Source organism: Orcinus orca, chromosome 6, assembly GCF_937001465.1.
Source record: "Orcinus orca chromosome 6, mOrcOrc1.1, whole genome shotgun sequence".
In the NCBI taxonomy this organism is placed as follows: domain Eukaryota; kingdom Metazoa; phylum Chordata; class Mammalia; order Artiodactyla; family Delphinidae; genus Orcinus; species Orcinus orca.
The window spans coordinates 85,851,390-85,875,021 of record NC_064564.1 but is presented as its reverse complement, the minus strand read 5'-3'; the positions used below and the strand labels follow the sequence as shown (position 1 = coordinate 85,875,021).

Here is a 23,632-nt window from a genome sequence, read left to right as displayed (position 1 = left end):
AGGACACTACATAATGATCAAGGGATCGATCCAAGAAGAAGATATAACAATTGTAAATATTTATGCACCCAACATAGGAGCACCTCAATACATAAGGCAAATACTAACAGCCATAAAAGGGGAAATCGACAGTAACACATTCGTAGTAGGGGACTTTAACACCCCACTTTCACCAATGGACAGATCATCCAAAATGAAAATAATAAGGAAACACAAGCTTTAAATGATACATTAAACAAGATGGACTTAATTGATATTTATAGGACATTCCATCCAAAAACAACTGAATACACATTTTTCTCAAGTGCTCATGGAACATTCTCCAGGATAGATCATATCTTGGGTCACAAATCAAGCCATGGTAAATTTAAGAAAACTGAAATTGTATCAAGTACCTTTTCCGACCACAACGCTATGAGACTAGATATCAATTACAGGAAAAGATCTGTAAAAAATAAAAACACATGGAGGCTAAACAATACACTATTTAATAACGAAGTGATCACTGAAGAAATCAAAGAGGAAATCAAAAAATACCTAGAAACAAATGACAATGGAGACACGATGACCCAAAACCTATGGGATGCAGCAAAAGCAGTTCTAAGAGGGAAGTTTATAGCAATACAATCCTACTTTAAGAAACAGGAAACATCTTGAATAAACAACCTAACCTTGCACCTAAAGCAATTAGAGAAAGAAGAACAAGAAAACCCCAAAGTTAACAGAAGGAAAGAAATCATAAAAATCAGATCAGAAATAAATGAAAAGGAAATGAAGGAAATGATAGCAAAGATCAATAAAACTAAAAGCTGGTTCTTTGAGAAGCTAAACAAAATTGATAAACCATTAGCCAGACTCATCAAGAAAAAAAGGGAGAAGACTCAAATCAATAGAATTAGAAATGAAAAAGGAGAAGTAACAACTGACACTGCAGAAATACAAAAGATCATGAGAGATTACTACAAGAAACTCTATGCCAATAAAATGGACAACCTGAAAGAAATGGACAAATTCTTAGAAATGCACAACCTGCCAAGACTGAATCAGGAAGAAATAGAAAATATGAACAGACCAATCGCAAGCACTGAAATTCAAACTGTGATTAAAAATATTCCAACAAACAAAAGCCCAGGACCAGATGGCTTCACAGGCGAATTCTATCAAACATTTAGAGAAGAGCTAACACCAATCCTTCTCAAGCTCTTCCAAAATATAGCAGAGGGAGGAAAACTCCCAAACTCATTCTACGAGGCCACCATCACCTTGATACCAAAACCAGACAGGGACGTCACAAAGAAAGAAAACTATAGGCCAATATCACTGATGAACATAGATGCAAAAATCCTCAACAAAATACTAGCAAACAGAATCCAACAGCACATTAAAAGGATCATACACCAGGATCAAGTGGGGTTTATTCCAGGAATGCAAGGATTCTTCAATATACGCAAATCAATCAATACACCATATTAACAAACTGAAGAAAAACCATATGATCATCTCAATAGATGCAGAGAAAGCTTTCGACAAAATTCAACACCCATTTCTGATAAAAACCCTGCAGAAAGTAGGCATAGAGGGAACTTTCCTCAACATAATAAAGGCCATATATGACAAACCCACAGCCAACATCGTCCTCAATGGTGAAAATCTGAAAGCATTTCCACTAAGATCAGGAACAAGACAAGGTTGCCCACTCTCACCACTATTATTCAACATAGTTTTGGAAGTTTTAGCCACAGCAATCAGAGAAGAAAAGGAAATAAAAGGAATCCAAATCAGAAAAGAAGAAGTAAAGCTGTCACTGTTTGCAGATGACATGATACTATACATAGAGAATCCTAAGATGCTACCAGAAAACTACTAGAGATAATCAATGAATTTGATAAAGTAGCGGGATACAAAATTAATGCACAGAAATCTCTGGCATCCCTATACACTAATAAAGAAAAATCTGAAAGTGAAATCAAGAAAACACTCCCATTTACCACTGCAACAAGAAGAATAAAATATCTAGGAACAAACCTACCTAAGGAGACAAAAGACCTGTATGCAGAAAATTATAAGACACTGATGAAAGAAATTAAAGATGATACAAATAGATGGAGAGATATACCATGTTCCTGGATTGGAAGAATCAACACTGTGAAAATGACTCTACTACCCAAAGCAATCTACAGATTCAATGCAATCCCTATCAAATTACCACTGGCATTTTTCACAGAACTAGAACAAAAAATTTCACAATTTGTATGGAAACAAAAAAGACCCCAAATAGCCAAAGCAATCTTGGCTTTGAGAATGAAAAATAGAGCTGGAGGAATCAGGCTCCCTGACTTCAGACTATACTACAAAGCTACAGTAATCAAGACAGTATGGTACTGGCACAAAAACAGAAATATAGATCAATGGAACAGGATAGAAAGCCCAGAGATAAATCCACGCACATATGGTCACCTTATCTTTGATAAAGGAGGCAGGAATGTACAGTGGAGAAAGTACAGCCTCTTCAATAAGTGGTGCTGGGAAAACTGGACAGGTACATGTAAAAGTATGAGATTAGAACACTCCCTAACACCATACACAAAAATAAGCTCAAAATGTATTAAAGGGTTTCCCTGGTGGCGCAGTGGTTGGGAGTCTGCCTGCCGATGCAGGGGACACGGGTTTGTGCCCCGGTCTGGGAAGATCCCACATGCCACAGAGTGGCTGGGCCCGTGAGCCATGGCCGCTGAAGCTGTGCGTCTGGAGTCTGTGCTCTGCAATGGGAGAGGCCACAGCAGTGAGAGGCCCGCGTACCGCAAAAAAAAAAAAGGATTAAAGACCTAAATGTAAGGTCAGAAACTATCAAACTCTTAGAGGAAAACATAGGCAGAACACTCTATGACATACATCACAGCAAGATCCTTTTTGACCCACCTCCTAGAGAAATGGAAATAAAAACAAAAATAAACAAATGGGACTTAATGAAACTTAAAAGCTTTTGCACAGCAAAGGAAACCATAAACAAGACCAAAAGACAACCCTCAGAATGGGAGAAAATATTTGCAAATGAAGCAACTGACAAAGGATTAATCTCCAAAATTTACAAGCAGCTCATGCAGCTCAATAACAAAAAAACAAACAACCCAGTCCAAAAATGGGCGGAAGACCTAAATAGACATTTCTCCAAAGAAGATATACAGACTGCCAACAAACACATGAAAGAATGCTCAACATCATTAATCATTAGAGAAATGCAAATCAAAACTACAATGAGATATCATCCTACACCAGTCAGAATGGCCATCATCAAAAAATCTAGAAAAAATAAATGCTGGAGAGGGTGTGGACAAAAGGGAACATTCTTGCACTGCTGGTGGGAATGTGAATTGATACAGCCACTATGGAGAACAGTATGGAGGTTCCTTCAAAAACTACAAATAGAACTACCATATGACCCAGCAATCCCACTACTGGGCATATACCCTGAGAAAACCATTAATTCAAGAAGAGTCATGTACCAAAATGTTCATTTCAGCTCTATTTACAATAGCCAGGAGATGGAAACAACCTAAGTGTCCATCATCAGATGAATGGATAAAGAAGATGTGGCACATATATACAATGGAATATTACTCAGCCATAAAAAGAAACGAAATTGAGTTATTTGTAGTGAGGTGGATGGACCTACAGTCTGTCATACAGAGTGGAGTAAGTCAGAAAGCGAAAGACAAATACCATATGCTAACACATATATATGGAATCTAAGAAAAAAAAAATGTCATGAAGAACCTAGGGGTAAGATGGGAGTAAAGACACAGACCTACTAGAGAATGGACTTGAGGATATGGGGAGGGGGAAGGATAAGCTGTGACAAAGTGAGAGAGTGGCATGGACATATATACACTACCAAACGTAAAATAGATAGCTAGTGGGAAGCAGCCGCATAGCACAGGGAGATCAGCTCAGTGCTTTGTGACCACCTAGAGGGGTGGGATAGGGATGGTGGGAGTGAGGGAGACGCAAGAGGGAAGAGATATGGGAACATATGTATATGTATAACTGATTCACTTTGTTATAAAGCAGAAACTAACACACCACTGTAAAGCAATTATACTCCCATAAAGACGTAAAACAATAAATAAATAAATATAAAAAACCTTTGGTCTTATATCTGTCCAATAATGATAACCTACATCAGTTTTCTTTACCCATTTCTGGGTAGTTTTATTTTTGGTATCTCCATAAAGAGTATATACGTGATTTTGTTTTTTATTCAAATTGCTATCTCTGTGCCTTTTAATAAAGAAGATCAACCCATTTATATTTACTGTGAACTATTAATATATTTGGAACTATTTCTACTTCCTGTTTTCTATTTATCCTTCCTTTCTTTTGCTTATTTTTTTTTACTTTTTTAAGCTTTCCTTTCTTTTACTGAACTGATCAAGTTTTCAATATTCTCTGCCACCCACCTTTGCTGGTTTGGAAGCTATAAACTATAGTTTTATTATTTTAGTTTTTTAATCATATATACTTAATTATAGATTGTTCTGAAAGAGTGTGAAATTAGTTAATATTTCTATCCTCTTCTTGAACATGATGTGGACCTTAAATGTTATACATTCCCACTGAACAAAATTTCCCCACACGTACAACCTATTTGTTGTTACCATCCAGAGCTACAATGTGCAGTTTGGTAGCCATTAGCTACATGTGGCTAATGAGTCCTTAATATGTGGCCAGTCTGCATTGAGATGTGCTCTAAGTGTAACATATATACTGGATTTTGAAGATTTAGCATGAGAAAATGAAAGTATCAATAAAATATCTCAGTATTTTTTATGCTGACTGCATGTTGAAATGAGAACATTTTAGGCATACTGGAGTAAATAAAATATATTATTAAAAATTAATTTCATGTCTTTTTTTTAATGTGACTACTAGACAATTTTTAATTTAAAATTATAATTGTATTGGATAGTGCTAATCTAGAGTTTTCGTTTTAACTTTGTTTTAAATGCACCCTCCCCCACAAAAATCCTAAATTATTATCTTTCTGCTATTAATAATTAACATTTATAATTTCACTGAATCAAAATTCTTTATTCTAGAATAACAATTTACCTGGATATGAAATGGTATTAAACATTACTCTGTCTTAGTATTTAAGATATTACTCCTTTGTCTCCTAGCATCAACTGTTGTTGATAAGAAACCAGTCAGTTCAATTATCGTACCTCTGAAGGTAATCTGGCCTCTAACTTTGGTGGCTTTTAAGATTTTCTTTTTATCTGATATTCTAGAATTTCACCACAACCTGTCTAGATGTAGCTTTATCTTTGTTTAACCCACTTGATTCCAGAGTTTACTTTTGATTCAAGGATTCAGGTCCTTCAATGCTGAAAATTCTCAGCCTTTGTGCCTTCAAAATTTAGTTCTCCTCCAATCTCTGCAACTTCTTTCTTCTGTAACTGAGATATTATACATCTCAATCAATCTCTGGGTGAATTTTTTACTAATATTTTCTAACCCATTAATTCTCTCATCAGTGGTGCAAAGGGTAACATTTATCCCATTTATTAAGTTTTTTAATATACCAACTATATTTTTAATTTACAAAAGTTCTAGTTGGTTTTTTCCACATTAACCTATTTTTTTTCATAATTTTGAGCTATTAATGGGAAGTATCCCTTATTTCTTTGAGCATACTAAAAATGCTTTAAAGTTTCTTCCAATCAATGGAATACTATGCAGCCGTTAAAAAGAATAAAATCATCCCATGGGTACAAATATGGAATGATCTTAAATATGTCATTAAGTGAAAAAGCCAACGTATATAATAGTATGTGCAGAATGCTACCACTTATATAAAAGTTTATGTATATGTGTGTACATATGCTAGTACATGCATGAACTATCTCAGAAAGGATAGCAAGAAACTGGTAATAGTGGTTGCCTCTGGGGAGGGGAACTGGGTGGCTAGGGGAAAGAGGTGGGAGATAGACTTACTTTTCACTGTTTACCCTTTTGTACCTTTGAATTTTGTACCACGTGCATGTATTACCTAGTCGAAAAAAAATAAAATAATTCATTTTTTAAAATAAAGTCTTTGTTGGACTACTCCAAAAAATTAATTTTATCCAGAGAAAATACCTGTTCTAGTTGCTGGTTTTGTTATGATATTAATATTAGATATCTTCATGAGTTTGGGAATTTTGGTTATATAGGCTTATTTTGAGCAAGAAAGATTTAAAAATTTTTTCTCTTTCTTCCTATTTAATGGTTTTATAGTTGCCCCCACTTGGATTTCTGGAACCAAATCCACTACTAGGCCTCATAATGACATTAAGGCCTCCAGTTTCATGATAATATTGGAGCTATCACATATATACCTTCAGTCACCGACTCAACAATGGCTTCATTCAATTCCTGGTCATGAGGCTGTATCTTTATCATCTAAAACCTACAGCCCCAGGTAATTAATAGCTTTTTCCTTTTTTCAGCCTCATTCCAACTAAACCCCTGGCTTCATATAGTAATTCTGGCTCTGGTTCCTGCCTCACATGAAACACTTTTAGCATTTTTGATTCCTCACTGGAGCTAAACTACTATATGTCAGTGCCTGACTGAAAACCCAGTGGGCTTATGGTTTCAACCCTGTAACAGCTTTGTGTCTGTGTTCCGGTCTGGCCATATGGCCACAAAGATGTTTATGTTGTTTCAGAGCCTGGCTGTATCTTTTGTGCTATTTAATCTATTGTTCTATATGTTTGGAGCTAGAGGTTACATCAAAATTCAATATGTCACCTTGACTAGAAGTAATTTCCTCATAAATTATTATTTTTTGAACATTAAAAGTAATCATTATGAAAGTCATATAATCTCATTATATAAAGTTTAGAAAATAGAAAATTACTCATAATCCATTCATTCTAACATATCCACTGTAAGCATTTAAAAATATTTCCTTCTAATCTTTTTCTTCTGCATCATGTCATATTTATATAATTTTTATGATTTTAACCTGTACTATCGCAAGCATTTGTCTATGCTGATATGTAGTCTCTGTAACCATCATTTTAATGACTGCATATTAGTCCACCAAGCTATTCAACTGTTATCTACTTCCCACATTATTGAGAATTTAAGGAGCTTCCAACAATGCTATAAAGAAGTTTTTCTGTGCATGTGTGTTTTTTTCCCTCAATAGTATGAATTTGGGGGCTGGTGGTGACAGAGGGTAAGCAGTGGGAGTGCCCAAAAGCATTATAGGACTATCATAATACATGGCTGAGATTCATAATGATGACCCTAATACACAAGGAGAAAAGGTGAGATCATATGGAAGTGAAAATGCATTTCAGAAAGATTCCAATCCAAAATGGTTAACAGTAAGTTTTGTAATTAAAGGGCTATGTTCCACAATTCCAAATGTGTATCACCTAGTAGTGCTGGACAAGGCATTATAAATTTTCATTAACTTCCAAAACAGAATTTTTTGGGTCACATTAATAAAGTTCACTTTTTCACTATAATACTAACCTTATATTATTTACACAGTCTTCATGAGCTTCAGAAAGTGTTTTTATGTGCTTTGAAGATATAGGATCAAAAAGCAGAACTTCAGTCTGTTCACAAGCAACTGTCAGCACTGACCTGGAAGCAAATGACACATTTCTCTTATTTAGTTTTTTAGCATTCTCTGGTTATTGATATTCAACTATTTATAACTACACAAGCTATAGATGAATAACTTCTTTTTGTCCACATTAGTAGCAGATAGTTAAAAGACTGACACTACTCACTGTTGAAAGTAGTAGTAGGAAGTGGTACTCTCATACATTATGGTGAAGTGTAAACTGGTGCCGCTTGTGTGGAGAGTACCAGTATCTATCAAAATTTTAAACATGCATACCTTTTGACTCAGCAATTTTTTTCTGGGAATTCAATCTAGAGAAATAATTATTTCTAAATACAAAGAAGCACATTTAAAGATATGCTGCATTGTAGGGAGAAATTGAAAGTAACCTAAATGTACATAAAAGAAGGAATGGTTGATTACATAAGCCATAGTATATAATACTTTACAATATAGTACAACATTTAAAAAGAAAGGGATAACTTTATGTGGGTATGAAGAACTCTAAAACATTTTTAAATGAGAAAAGCTGGTTGCAGAAAAACATGCATAAATGAGGCAACTTAGGAAAAAAATCATATACAACAAAATTAGGTATTTCATCAGTATCTATTAAAATGCACTGAAAAGGTCTAGCATATACCCTACCAAACCAGTTTGATATAGTCAAACTTAACCTTTTCCTTTATGGATTTTTAGTATTATCTCTTGTTTCAGCCCTTTCCTATTACAAAGTTGTATTTTTATAAACCTTTTATAAACCCCATTTTGATTTCTGAAAATCTATTGTCATTTATTTATTTTGCCTTAGTTTTCTGTAGGTGCTGATCTTTCAGATTCAGACCTAGCAAATGAAATCCTGAGTCTTTGAAAGTTCAGGTCTTCTCAATTTATAGTTCCAATAACAAATGGTATTTTTACACTTTAAGATGAAAGTGCATAAGATGGAATTTTAAATGGCCAAATTTTTCTATTCAGAACAAACTTTTTAGATAAAGTGGGGAGGGAAAAATTCTACTAAATTGAAATTTTTTCCATATGTAGTAATCATGAAATTATCCTTTAAAGGGTGTCTGCATAAACCCTTTTGTGAGGCATCTGGATTTCAAAAGTTTACTAATATGTGAAGGATTTTTGTAGGATTTTTGTGCTAGTTGACCATGATGAGTAAAAGTATTCAAATTAATATATGTAATTTTAGAGGATGTATAAATAATCATTTCTTTTTGTTGGTCAGAAGAGTCATGAAATGAAATTTTGTGCATAAAAGTAATGAATCAATGATTCTGGGAGAGTCTTAAACACTGTACATAAGAGACCTATTAAAAAAAAGAGAGACCTATAAAACTGATAGTCTTTCTTTTTAATTAATTTATTTTATTTTATTTATTTTTGGCTGTGTTGGGTCTTTGTTGCTGTGCGCGGGCCTTCTCTAGCTGCGGTGAGCGGGGGCTACTCTTCATTGCGGTGCGCAAGGCTTCTCATTGCGGTGGCTTCTCTTGTTGCAGAGCACAGGCTCTAGGCACGCGGGCTTCAGTAGGTGTGGCTTGCGAGCTCAGCAGTTGTGGCTCGCAGGCTCTAGAGCGCAGGCTCAGTAGTTGTGGCTCACGGGCTTAGCTGCTCCACGGCACGTGGGATCTTCCTGGACCAGGGCTTGAACTCGTGTCCCCTGCATTGGCAGGCAGATTGCTAACCACTCTACCACCAGGGAAGTCCCATTTTTTTGGTTTTAATACCAAAAAATCTATTACAATAGATTACAATCTATTTTTGTACATGGCATGATTTGTAACTTTTTAAAATGGATGTCATTTGTCCCAGCATCAAAGCCTATACTTTTCTAAATGCTGTCTTTATCATACACAAGTTTTTTTTGGGGACTCTATATTCTAGTCTATCCAATACCACCACAGTATTTTAATTTCTAAAAGGTTTGACAAGTGGCAAAGCAAGCCCCTCATTGCCCTAATAAACATTTTTTGGGGTGCTAATGTCATACTTTCTCTTTCAAATGAATTTTAGATATAGCATTATCAGGTACTACTAAAAAATCTTGTTGGTATTTTTATTGGGATGCAGTATCTTTACAAATTAATTTGGTAGAATTTATATCATACAGTATTGAATCATCCCATCAGTAATATGCATAGTTTCCCACATATTCAAGATTTTCTTAGCAAGAGTATTGTAACAATCCTTGGAACTTTGAACATCCTTATACATTTAGAATTGACTTAGGAAGTTATGTACACACACCCCCCCCCACACACAGATCCACCTGTGGGTTTTAATTGAGATTGTAATAAATCTAAAGAAAAGTTTGCATAGAATTGACATCTTGACAATATGGAGTCTTCCAATCCTTGAACATGTCATATCTCCATTTACAACAGAGATTTTCTCCATATGCATCATGCCTATCTTTTGTTATATCTATTCCTGGGTACTTGAGGTTTTTTTGATGCTTTTGTAAATGTTCTTTTTAAAATTGTTTCATTTGTTGCTGGTACACAGAAGAGTAACTGATTTTTAAAATATTATTTATCATCAATCTTGCTATTTTATTTAATAATTTATCATAGGTTATTTTAGGTTTTCTTTGTCAATAATCATATCTATAAACAGTTGCTTTGTTCTTTGTTTTAAGATAAATTTATTTATTTTTGGCTGCGTTGGGTCTTTGTTGCTGCGCACGGGCTTTTCTCTAGCTGTGTTAAGTGCGGACTACTCTTCGTTGTGGTGCGTGGGCTCCTCATTGCAGTGGCTTCTCTTGTTGTAAAGCATAGGCTCTAGGCACATGGGCTTCAGTAGTTGTGGCATGCGGGCTCAGTAGTTGTGGCTTATGGGCTCTAGAGCACAGGCTCAGTACTTGTGGTGCACGGGCTTAGTTGCTCTGCGGCATGTGGAATCTTCCCGGACCAGGGCTCGAACTCATGTCCCCTGCATTGGCAGGCAGATTCTTAACCACGGTGCCACCAGGGAAGTTCCTGCTTTGTTCTTTTTAATACTTCTTTTCCTTGTTGCACTGGCTAGGACTTTCAGTACAATGTTGAATAGAAATGTTAATATAGCGTGCACTCTTATCTTGTTCCTTATCTTCAAGAATACATTCACCATTTCATCATTAAGCACAATGTTTGCTGTAGGGTTTATTTGTTTTGGTAGATTCCTATTATTGGATTAAAGAAATTAATTCTCTTCTACTTAAAATCTGCTGAGTGTTTTTTTCCATTAATATACATTAAAGTATATAAAACATTTTCTAACACTTATTGAAATTATCCTATAGTTTTCTTTTTAATATGTTAATGTAGTGATTTACATTAATTTATTTTCTAATGTTAAATCAATCTTTCATTTCTACCATATTGCTAGATTCAGTTGGCTAAAACGGTGGGTTCACATCTCTGGCTACCCTCCATTTGCAGATCTTGGCCCTGCAATTTCCTCATTGCCTCAATTCTCTAATCCTTTCAAACATAACTTTTTATATCTTACATTAGATATTTATGTTTTTCTCTAGCTTTTCTAATTATTCTCAGTTGGAGGGTTGGTCCAAACCATCTACTCCACTACTGGAAAGCTACAATCTCTACTTCTTGTATCAGAAAATATGTCCCCCTTTCATTCTGAATATTTGGGTATTCTCTTGATCAATCTAATGAGTGTTTTTCATTATTCTTTGTCTTTTTGAAGACAGATTTTTCTGTTGAGTATTTCTACTTAATTTTTAGAATTTCACTAATTTTACTCTTTATTGCTGTATTTCTTTCCTTTTACTTTCGTCAGATTTACTTTACTACAACTTCACTATTTTTACTGTTTCTTGAGATGGACACTTAGCTAACTAATTTTCCTTGTCTTCCTTTCTAGTTTATTAAAGATTATAATTTTCCTACTGAGGATTTACTTATATCCCACAACTTTTGCAAGGTGGTACTTTCATTATCATTTAGTTCTAAATATTTCTAATTTCCATTATCATTTCTACTTTGACTTATGAATTATTTATAAATGTTTCTTAACTTGAAAATACATGAGGTTTTTCTAGTTTTCTTTTAGTTACTGATTTCTAGCAATCACATTATATTGAGAAACTACTTAATGATAATCTTTTGAAATATGTGGCCTTACAGGAGAGCAATTTTTAAATCATCCTTGTATGTTTGCAAAAAAAAAAATCATGAGGCAGCTGTTACATACATATAGTCAAATGTGATATTCAAAAAATATTAAATATTCAATAGTAATATAAATTAACATGAATAAAAATTTTAAAACATTAAAAAATTAAACTAACCTATAGGTTATAAAAATGCTTGCCAAGTGGTATTAGTTCTAACTCAAATTGTTCATCAGATTATTCTAGTAATTCCCAATCATTTATTAATTTTTGGAAATTGTAGCCATAATCGTTTTTTTGACACAGATGCTTTTGTCTGAACCATGAACTGCCACAGGAAATTGCATAAAGCCCCTCCAAGAATTTCCATGTTAAACAGGTAGTCATTCATATAAAACACACTTATGGTTACCAAAGGGGAAAGGGAAGGAGGGAAGGATAAATAAGGAGTATGGGATTGACAGATAACGAAAAACAGATAAGCAACAAGAATTTACTATATAGCACAGGGAATTATATTTAATATATTTTAACAACCTATAATGGAAAAAAATCTGAAAAAAATATAACTGAATCACTTTTCTGTACACCTGAAACTAACACAATATTGTAAATCAACTATACTTCAATTTTTAAAAATTCCTCATAAATAGGTAGTCATCAAGTAACCTGTAGACTTGATAAGTAAAAAAAAAAGTCACTCTTAATAGCAACAGAATTGTTCATGGGAGGTGAATTCTCTTTTCAGCTTTTGCTGCAGTTAACAGTAAGTATATTAAAAATTTTTTGGCCCTTATAATGCTTGCTGTTAATTTTTATATTCAATTACATTAATAACTAAGTCACAAAATAATTTATTGAGACATCATATTTAATTATATCAAACCTAATCCCTCAGCCCAAATGAGACATAATGTAATACAGCAGTTAACAGCATAAACCAGAATACAAATCTTTTGTGTTTCATGACCTTTCAGCTTCTCGGTTCTCTCAACTAAATGTTTCTGGTAAAGAGACTACTAATGTTGGCAGTCAAGTTCATTAATAGAGTGTTATTAATGTCCATGGTGGGCCTGTATTCAGTGGCTTTTGGCAAACTTATCCCACTAAATAAATGTGAAATTCAGTAAGAATGATAAAATTAGGAAAGTACATCCCAGGAGTCATTCATCCATAAACCATCCTCATAGACCTCATTCACCTGCCATGGATTGTATCCTGCAATGGGTATGCACACTTTGCCAAGAGAATTAATGTTTGGATGGTGCCTGCAGTAGTGCCATTACTCTCATCAGACTGCTCTTTTCATCTCTCTGGATCTTCCCAGAGGCTGCAGTTCCCACAAATGACCATGTGAGAATGACTGGGAGAGTGTGTGAGAAAGGCAGGCAGCCCCATACTAAGGGGAGCCAAATGGTCACTCAGCATTTGCCTATGGATTTTTTGTGTGTCGGGGAGGATACCTGGCATGGGGAGATGAGCTTAGAGTGGATGCTAAAGGTCTCTAGTAAGATGTTTCTTGGCAGGTTGCTGTGCCAGTTCTTAAATCTTCAGTTGCTATATAATGGGTTACTGAGAGATCCTATGGAAGGTGCTTAAGCACTAGGAAGGCACTCAGTGAGCTTGGGGCAGTAACTAACTACTCAACCACCATGGATATATATTAATATTTTAACAACTGGTACAGGTGAACCAATGTGTACTAGCTGAATATCAGGCCTGAATGCAGTATTCTATACATGCCCTTTAGAGCAAGATTTTAAGTGGTGCTGTTTCTATCTTGTGTACCCTTATGTTTGTGTCTGCCTGCTTAACTGAGGTATGCTATAATGTGTATTAAGATCATCCCCTATGATGATATATTTTTCTCTTTTCTCCTTGAAGTTATCAATTTTTGATGTATATAAATAAAAAACCCTCAATTTCAGAACTGTTTTATCTTCCAGGTGAATTGAGCTATTATCATTATGAAGTAACCTTCTAACTCTAGTAATTTTTTTTTTTTTGCCTTAAAGCCTATTTTGTATATTAATATAGCTCACCAGCTTTCTTTTGTTTAGAATGTTTGATATGTCTTTCTCTATCCTTCTAGAATGTGTTTGATATATGCCTCTCTCTCCTATGTACAAGAAGTACTAGTACTTCTATATTATAATTAGTAATATTGGGATTTATTTTCAGCCATTCTTTGTGCTTTTTGTTATACCTTTTCTTTTTTCTCCTTTCCCTTTCTTGACTTCTTTTGGAATTTTTTCTTCTCATTCCAAAATTGTTTCTTCTACTAGTCTGGAAATAATATATTTACTTGTCTTTTGGTGGTATGCACACATTAAAGCCTAAAGTTAATATATCACAATTCTCCCTCAAAAAAAAGAAAAAAGGAATTTAGAGCATCCTTTCATAATTTATGCTATTGTTGTCTACTATTTTAGCTACATCTTTGTTAATCCCAAAAGAGAAAATCAGATTTAATTTTACATACAAATTTTCCACATCCTTTGTTCTTCATTCCTTCTAATATCTCTGACCTTACAGTTCTGATTGGGTGCATATGTATTTATTTCATCTTTCTTCTTGACAAGAACAAAGAACCTATCTTTGCTAGGTACAGACATCTAGATTGGCAGTTTTTTCCAGCATAGTAAAAAATAATCACGACTGTCCTCTAATTTACATGATTATTGATGACTAATTGGCTTTCACTCACATAGTTACTCCTTTGAAGGTTTTTTTCTCTAGCTTTTATGATTTTATATTTGTTGTCCTGCAGTTTCACTACATGGCTAGGGAGAATTCCTGCTTGGGGTGTGCTGGGCTTCTTAAATCATGGTTTGGTACCTTTCTTCAATTCTGGAAATCTCTCAGCTATTATTGCTTCAAGTTTGTTTTACCCTATTATCTATCTCATTTTCTTTAGGAACTGACCAAGTACATGATATGCATTTTCTCTCTACGCTTCATGTCACTAAGCCTCCTTCATATTTTCAGTCTCTGTCTCTCTTGTCCGCATTTTGGATAACTTCTTCACTTCTATTTTCCAATACACTAATTTTCTCTACAGCCGTGCCTAATGTGTTCTCATAGAGTATAGCCTAAGAAAGTCCCATATTATCTAATCTATTAATATCATATTTCCTTTTTCAAAATGTCATTTTAGGAGTTGACAGATTTATATTGACAGTGTTGCTATTGCTTAAAACATTTTTGGAATTCTTTAGAAATTACCTTCTAGTCCATGTATCCTTTCTTTTTTTTTTTTTTAAGTGCCAAATTCTAGTCTGGTCTCTATCAAATTCACAATTTTAATTCTTACCTTCTGTATCACCTCTTCTTTTTGTACTGAGAAGTCCTTGTGACAGTGGTTACGGTATCCAGTAAGCTGATTTAACTCATATATGACTGAAGGATATGAGAAATCATTTCATTTAACACAGTTTGTCATTTTATATAAAACCATTTTAAGTCCTATAAAAATTTGAGGTATATTAGTAGACGTAGTCAAAAGACTAAAAAATTAAAACACTGAACCATTTTCACCTACCACCTTGACATAAATGAAAAAGTATGGCAATGTGCAATATTGGCAAGGGTATGGGAAGACAAGTACTTTCATATGGGACTGACAGGAATAAGAATTGGTACAGTCTTCACAGAGGGCAGTTCAATAATAGGTATCCAGAATCTTCATAACCTTTGACTCATTCTAGGGACTTACCATAAGGGCATACATAAATCTAAAATATTTGTTTAGAGAGAGTTTATTTAAACTAATGAAAAATTTTAAATAATGTTGTAGAAATATATTCATTAACATAAATAATTTGTAATATATTATATGAAAAAAAGCAGGCTAAAAAATAGTTGATTCTATCTTTATGTTAAAATAAACATACACAGGGAGTTCCCTGACGGTCCAGTGGTTAGGACTTGGCACTTTCACTGCCATGGCCTGGGTTCAATCCCTGGTCAGGGAACTAAGATACCACAAGCTGCACAGCATGACCAAAAAAAAAAAAAAAATTTTTTTTAATAAATAAAATAAATATATACAAGGAAAAAATTCCTTAGATAGCCATTCAATCTCTGGGATCATAAATGATATTTAGCTTCTTTTAGCTCATTTACTGCCTACGTTTTCTAAAGTACATATTAATTGCATAATTACACATTATCAAATTATTTTAAGTACTAGAGTACCTAACCACCTTTTACAAAAATGTTACTATAGGAAAATGTAGCCCAGATTCAAACAAGAACTATCAGTAATATACTCCTCATTCTAATAGCACTGGCAATGAGAATTCCTTCTTCATAACTCATTCTATCCCTCTCACCCTCTACCTAAAATCCCACCTCCAAAGAGTAGAAATAGCTACTTCTGAAGGCCGGAGGTTGGGAGGAAAGGAACTGGGATATGTTGAAGAAAGGAACTGAAGGGTTATGAGGAACAGACTCCTGGTATTTTGGGAGAAGCTTTAGGAATAGGGCTTGAGGAAGAAGTGGGGAGAGGAGGTTCCATGGATAAACTTCAGCAAAACAGTTTCTCCCCTCACCAATTTTCTCTGTATTCAGGTGCACAGTCACTGTTACAAGTCAACTGCTATAGGGAGAAACCCCAGAGATCCCAGAACTGAGTCTGATTAAGAAAAAGCATTTGCAACAGTGAAAGGAAACAGGGTGTACTCGCTCAGTGATTCCAGATTCTGTTGCTTTGTTCCTTTGTTAGCACATTTTATGTCTTTCTTCAGCCCAATTTTTTACTTTGTTAACCTATCTTCTTTCAGCTTCTCTAGCATGATATGCTGCTCCTCCAACCACAGGTCCTTTGACATACCAGTTCCTCCACCTAAAGTATTTCTATCCCCTTCCAAACACTATCTTGACTAATTTATCTTCTACTCATTTTTCCAATCTAGGTCAAGTGTCACTTTCTCAGGGAAACCTTGAAAACTCTAGTCCACAACAGATTCTTTCAAGCCTGTATCACAATTTGTAAATATACATTAAGAAATTATTTAGTATGGTTATTAATGTCTAGTTGAACCAATACGTCCCAAGACCAATGAAAGCGGTGCCATTAGCTGGTTTGTTCACCACTGCCACCTCTGCCTCTGGAGCACAGCAAGTGCTCAACAAATATTGGGTTGGCCAAAAGGTTGTTCAGCTTTTTCTGTAAATGGCTCTAGTAGCCCTTAGGTGTCTTTAACTTCATTCAAAACAATTCTGTTAGATTGTATGTGACAGCTGTCATATCAGTGTGCATTTTTAAAAAACTTATCAAAATTGATGAATTTTTGTGTAGCCATTTTATTATTGAAGATGGAAGAAAAAAAGCAACATTTTCGTCATATGCTTTATTATTTCAAGAAAGGTAAAAACACAACTGAAATGCAAAAAAAGATTTGTGCAGTGTATGGAGAAGGCGCTGTGACTGATCAAACGTGTCAAAAGTGGTTTGCGAAGTTTCATGCTGGAGATTTCTTGTTGGACGATGTTCCATGGTTGGGTAGATCAGCTGAAGTTGATGGCGATCAAATTGAGACATTAATTGAGAACAGTCAACGTTATACCATGCGGGAGATAGCCGACATACTCAAAATATCCAAATCAAGCACTGAAAATCATTTACACCGGCTTGGTTATGTGAATCACTTTGATGTTTGGGTTCCACAGAAGTTAAGCAAAAAAACCTTCTTCCCCGTATTTCTACATGCGATTCTCTACTTAAACGTAATGAAAACGTTCTTTTTCTTTTTTTTTTTTTTGCGGTACGCGGGCCTCTCACTGTTGGGGCCTCTCCTGTTGCGGAGCACAGGCTCCGGACGCGCAGGCTCAGGGGCCATGGCTCAAGGGCCCAGCCGCTCCGCGGCATGTGGGATCTTCCCAGACCGGGGCACGAACCCATGTCGCCTGCATCGGCAGGCGGACGCTCAACCACTAAGCCATCAGGGAAGCCCAGGAAAACGTTCCATTTTTAAAACAAACTGTGACGGGCAATGAAAAGTGGATACTGTACAATAATGTGGAACGGAAGAGATCGTGGGGCAAGTGAAATGAACCACCACCAACCACACCAAAGGCTGGTCTTCATCCGAAGAAGGTGATGTCATGTATATGGTGGGATTGGAAGGGAGTCCTCTATTATGAGCTCCTTCCAAAAAAACCAAATGATTAATTCCAACAAGTACTGCTCCCAGTTAGACCAACTGTAAGCATCACTCAAAGAAAAGTGTCCAGAATTAGTCAACAGAAAATGCATGATCTTCCATCAGGATAACGCAAGACTGCATGTTTCTTTGATGGCCAGGCAAAAACTGTTAACAGCTTGGCTGGGAAGTTCTGATTCACCCGCCGTTTTCACCAGATATTGCACCTTCAGATTTCCATTTATTTAGGTCTTTACAAAATTCTCTTAATGGAAAAAATTTCAATTCCCTGGAAGACTGTAAAAGGCACCTGGAACAGTTCTTTGCTCAAAAAGATAAAAAGTTTTGGGAAGATGGAATTATGAAGTTGCCTGAAAAATGGCAGAAGATAGTGGAACAAAAGGATGACTATGTTGTTCAATAAAGATCTTGGTGAAAACAGAAGGCACTTTTTGGCCAACCCAATATTTGCTGAACGAGGGAGGGAATGAATGAATGAATGAATGAACAGCTAAGCAAATGACTAAGAATCCAGAGGCCTTGATGGGGTAAGAGTTGTATTATCTATGTCCGCTCATGGTGGAACCATGTGTAAATTTTTTCCTTTGACTGCTGTTGAACTTGTTCCTGTACTCACAAAACAAAGTTTAAAAAATATATATATCACTTTGAGCCTCCTGCTCCAGCTCCATGGCCCGGCCAGCTCCCTCCCTCCCTCCCCTGCAGCCAGATGCCTGCCTTCCCCCCTCCGCAGCCCCCCCCCCCCCCCACACACAGAGCAGCTGCAGGCAGCCGCTGACTTTCGAGGCTGAGTCATCACTACAGAGTGGGAAGGGCAGCAGCAGCAGAGAATCCAAACCTCAAAGGTGGTATCACAAAGTACCTTTTCTCCAAGTTGGGGGCTCAGAGGGGCACCATCATGAGCAACGTTACCACTGTGAAAGAAGGTTGGGTTCAGAAGAGGGGAGAATATATAAAAAACTGGAGGCCAAGATATTTCCTTTTGAAGACAGATGGCTCATTCATAGGATATAAAGAGAAACCCCAAGATGTGGATTTACCTTATCCCCTCAACAACTTTTCAGTAGCAAAATGCCAGTTAATGAAAACAGAACGACCAAAGCCAAACACATTTATTATCAGATGTCTCCAGTGGACCACTGTTAATAGAACATTTCATGTAGACACTCCAGAGGAAAGGGAAGAATGGACAGAAGCTATCCAAGCTGTGGCAGAAAGACTCCAGAGGCAAGAAGAGAGAATGAATTGTAGTCCAACTTCACAAATTGATAATATAGGAGAGGAAGAGATGGATGCTTCTACAACCCATCATAAAAGAAAGGCAGAAAACATCTTACTCCCCTCCTCAGCACAACATTTATATGTGTGGAAGAAATATGTTAACAACTGCCATTTGCAAAAACTGTTAGCCAATTATCTTATGATATGCTATTATATTGGTGTGGATGGTTTTTAATCAGGTGAATCTTAAACCTGTCATTGTTTAAGACCAAATAATTGAAACATCACTTTATTTCAGTGTTTCAGCAATTAGCACTGAATGTTGAAAGGGCTTGTTAGGAAGTTGTGATTGATGTGCCGTCATACTACTTTATATAATTTGCATTTTTCCCTTATTGTTTTAATACTATTTTAGAAACTTGGAAATAAAGTGTTTTCCCTAATGATATGGTCCTTTTCTATTTACCATTCTATGTTCTCCTGAAAGCAGAAGCTGAAATGGCTCTGGTGTACTTCATGCTTGGTGCCCTAGCCTCACTAATGTCAGCAGGAAAGCGAACAATCTTGGAAGTTATAGCTTTTTATTTTGGTAGCTGCTTCTGAGCCAATGAGGGAAACAGATTTTTTCTTCCCTCAGTGCTCCAGAATAATAAGCGCCAATTTATATATTTATAAGAATTGTAAATTATAGTTTTCATTGCTACAGAAAATTGAAAAGCAACTCCCTATTGAAAAAGTGGTATTTTAAGATTAACGGTACAAGTATTCAAAATAGATGAACATGCCATATTTAATGTTAGAATATATTTGTTATAATAGATTTTAAATTAATCTTCAGGTAGGAAAATGCTAATTGTTAAGGTAATTATCCATGTAATTTGGTATTAGTACAGTGATTAAGAACTCTTAAGTTAGACTGCCTGAGTTCAAATCCTCTTTTTCCTATGTGCTAACCATGTGAACTTGGTGAGCGTTACAGTTACAACTTAGATTCAGTTAATCATCCTTTCCTTACCTGAAATTTCTATTCTAATTAGAATAATATTCTATACTTGATCTTGGACAAATTTCTGAGAACCCTGTATGTCTTCCTTGAAGACTAATCCTCTATTTGTTAGTTGAATTGTATCCCTCTTTTCTTTTGAGTCACCTTAACCACGCTCTGCCCTTGTTCCTCAGTTACTGCAAAGAGAAAAACACAATCTAGCTTTACCCACCTTCTCAGAGAGAAAAAAGCTTCTTTTGCTCATGTATGTGCACATGTACACAATTTGAAATTTGACTGCGCTCATAAATTTAACGTCATATCCCGATTATTCTCACCCTTTGAGTAATAAACTACCTCGTTCAGTAAAAAAATATATATATACATACATATATCACTTTGAAAATTCTCCATAGCCCAAAGTAAACCGAGGCCAAACATGAAATTTTAGTCAGCCAGGAGAAAGGCTGGATACCCTTAACAGAAGAATGTAGTCTAGCGTGGAACTTCACAGATGTCCCACATCACAACATACCTCTCTGCAGTGTCTTAGTATCTTACTGGAGCAAAGGAACGACGGACCGCGCACTTGTCCCCTCAGGGCAAGTCAGCACAGGGAACAGGGAGTCTGCAGGCTCCGTACCCTTGACCAAGCTTAGGTGGGAAAAACACAAGCCTAGTGTGACAGGGAAAGAACGGGCATTTATTCAAAGTGTACTTATTGAGCATCTACGGTGTGCCAGCAAACCCTAGCTCTGGACTGGCTCTGACAGACCTGTCGGGGGGCTTTTGGCACTTCTCCTTCACAGAGCGCCGGTCCTGAAGGGGAGCAAACCAGTCCCGGGCTCGCCTACCTCCAAGGGCCGGACGGAGCCTGCAATAGCGACAGAGTGCTTCATAAAGAGCCAGGGGCACGAAGGCCGGCCGCCCCAAACGGACTCTCAAACCCCGGCCCGGGCCGAGCGAGCGGGCCCCGGGCAGCCGCCCACCGGCAGCCGCGCCACGCGGAGACGGGTCCCCGCCCTCCGAGGGGCCGCGCTTACCCGTCGGGCGAGTACTCGAGGTTGAAGACGGCCCCATGGGTGCGGGTGCTGAGGTACACCGAGTCCGCGGGATGGATGGAACCATAGAGGTTAGTCATGGTGCGGAAATTGTCTCGTGCCGGATCCACGAACAGCCCGCGGCCCAGGCTGCGCTCTCTCAGCCACCCGAACAGCTGGGCGCCAGGGCCGCCCAGGCGGGCGCTGAGGCAGTGCCGGCCCCGGCTCCCGGCCCTGCAGTCAGGCCCAGGTTGCCGGCGCGGCGGGGAGGGCGGTGACTGCTCTTCCTGGGCGGAAGCGGCTGAGGGCTTTAGAGCTCCGGGCGGCCGGAGCTCCCCCGCGCGCCCAGCCTGGGGCTGCGAAGGGGCGCAGGGGTGGCGAGGGCTCCCGCAGGGCGACTGGGGAGGGGCTGCGTCAGCCCCCGGCTGTAGCGACGGGGGCGGAGAAGGGAGCGGCCCGGCAGCTGCAGCCTGTCTCGCGTGGGGTGCTGGCTCCTCAGCCCCGGCTCCGGCCGCCCTGTCCCCTCCGGGGCTACCGGGCCCGAAGGGAAACATGACCAACGCACCGACCCCCAGCTCCTGGCTGCTGCCCCGCCCGCCGACACCTCGGCGCTCCCGCCCCAGCCGCCACTTCCGGCGTACGTTGGCCTAACCCCACCGGCTGGGAAACCCGAGCCGCCTCTCGGCCATCATCCGCTGGGGACCAAGAAAGCAGGGACACCGCCCGACTGTGGGTACCGCGTCCCGGAGGGTTGGAGGTCTGGAACGACTAGGTGCGTGGGCGCGCAACTGAGGATGCCCAGGGTCTGGGCTGCATGGAGTAACTTTAGCATCTGGGCACCGCTTGTGACATTATCAGTATGTGGTTGTCAGTGACCAGACTGTGTCCTTGGGGATGACAGGGCCTGACTAGTCAGTCCAAGAGGCTGGGTATGATTATGTACTGTTTACATAATCATCTCTACACTGAGACCAGCGAAGGTAAGAAATGACCATATTATGGGCTGCTCACGCATAGTAAGTAGCATGGTGTACTGCCTACACAGCCTGGGAATCTAGGGACTCGGGTTAACTTCTGCACTAAAAAGCCCTGGTTTGTACATTGCCTGGAAATGGGGCTTACTGGTGCGCTGGAGCTCTGCCCAACTCCCAGTTACTTGACCTACTAGGTCAAGACTTTATCAAGGCCAAAGCCTTCCTCTCTGCAGGAAGGAACATATATCCAGTCAGGAGTCACTGAGGGGAGCTGAAGACCTGAATCAATTCAGCCTTACAAGCAATAGAGCCCACCGTCAGTCCTGCTTACCTCTGCCAAGCAGGGCATAACAGATGCAAGGCCCTTCACCACTGCTGTTGAAGACAAATACATAGGACTTGTTTACAGAAAAAGTAACGAACTGGTGTGTTTCTTGGGGAGGGAAGGAGAGTCTTCAATGAAGGGAAGCCTGAGGTATAAGAAGAGGTAGGTATAAGAACTGACAACCCTTCTAGGCCTTGATCAAGACCTGAGTTATAGAAAGCTCCCATCTGGTGACTGTTTAGGATAGTCTGAAAGATCTCAAAAGTAAAGGAATGAGACTCAGAGAGGGCTGAACATTCAGCAGTTCCTCCCACCAGCAAAGTTAGTAGTTATTCAACTCTTCTGTCCATGAGCTGACTGAAAAATGGCAAGAAGCAAGTGTCCAGTGTTCAGAGAAGATCAAGGCAGCCATTACTCTGGAGATATTCCCCATGTTAGGGGTAGAGGTCTGTTTTATAATTAACAAATAATGTCCCTTAGTGACCTACAACTTCTGGCTGCAACCGATACTTAATAAAGGCCCTCTACTTGATTCCCGAGTTATGGCCAATGGCTAAAATTATTTTGGTGTATAAAACCTTGACCATGATATATTCACCAATGTTATTAACTTTCTCAATAAGTAAAATAAAACTCAATATTTTTCCTTTTTTTTTTATGCCCCTGCCTCCTCCCCTCAAAAGTCAGTTTTAAAAGGTTACATATTCTAAGGTATTTAAGATATAGTTCCAACAGAATAACACAAGCTCTGCAACAAGAGTTGTGCTGTCTCAAGATAACCAGGTTTCACAGTTCAGGCAATTCAATTAACTATCGCCCTAATACTGATTAAGAACTATTCCCTGGCAATTTAGAGAATCTAACGAAGTCAAATGGAAACAAAGACATTTTGTAGGTTTGCATGTACCTCTATCAGTTAGATAATGAAAATGTCTCCTGAAAAGTTAAGACAGCCACACACTTAAGGCAGTGGTGGTTGTAACATGCAGAACGAGTCGCTTAGTAATGTCAGGGTTGGTTTTTTCTTATACTTCTTAAAATATGAGAACCTTCTTGTTCCAAATAATTTTTACTAAACCCTAAAATAAGGATAAACTACATAAGGACTAAAATTCTATTGAGATGACCATGATTTAAATAAAAATCACTGGAGGTTAATGGAGAAGGCACTAC

General features: G+C 37.8%; 1 protein-coding gene across 7 annotated transcripts in view; it reads right to left on the bottom strand.

Annotated features, from left to right (window-relative positions):
- The window catches only part of DCAF10 (DDB1 and CUL4 associated factor 10), a 56,439-nt gene extending 34,379 nt beyond the window's left edge, over window positions 1-22,060 (bottom strand). Inside the window, exons 1-4 of one of the 7 annotated variants that reach the window (XM_033431140.2) lie at window positions 21,164-21,304; window positions 15,061-15,146; window positions 13,954-14,033; window positions 7,528-7,641 (exon numbers count right to left, since the gene is read on the bottom strand). In XM_033431140.2, the coding sequence (XP_033287031.1) occupies window positions 7,528-7,641; window positions 13,954-14,033; window positions 15,061-15,146; window positions 21,164-21,248 (365 nt within the window). In that variant the 5' untranslated portion in view covers window positions 21,249-21,304. The other 6 variants (XM_033431141.2, XM_049711143.1, XM_049711144.1 and 3 more) reach the window with 6 other exon arrangements.
- Between the last annotated feature and the right edge of the window lie 1,572 nt (window positions 22,061-23,632).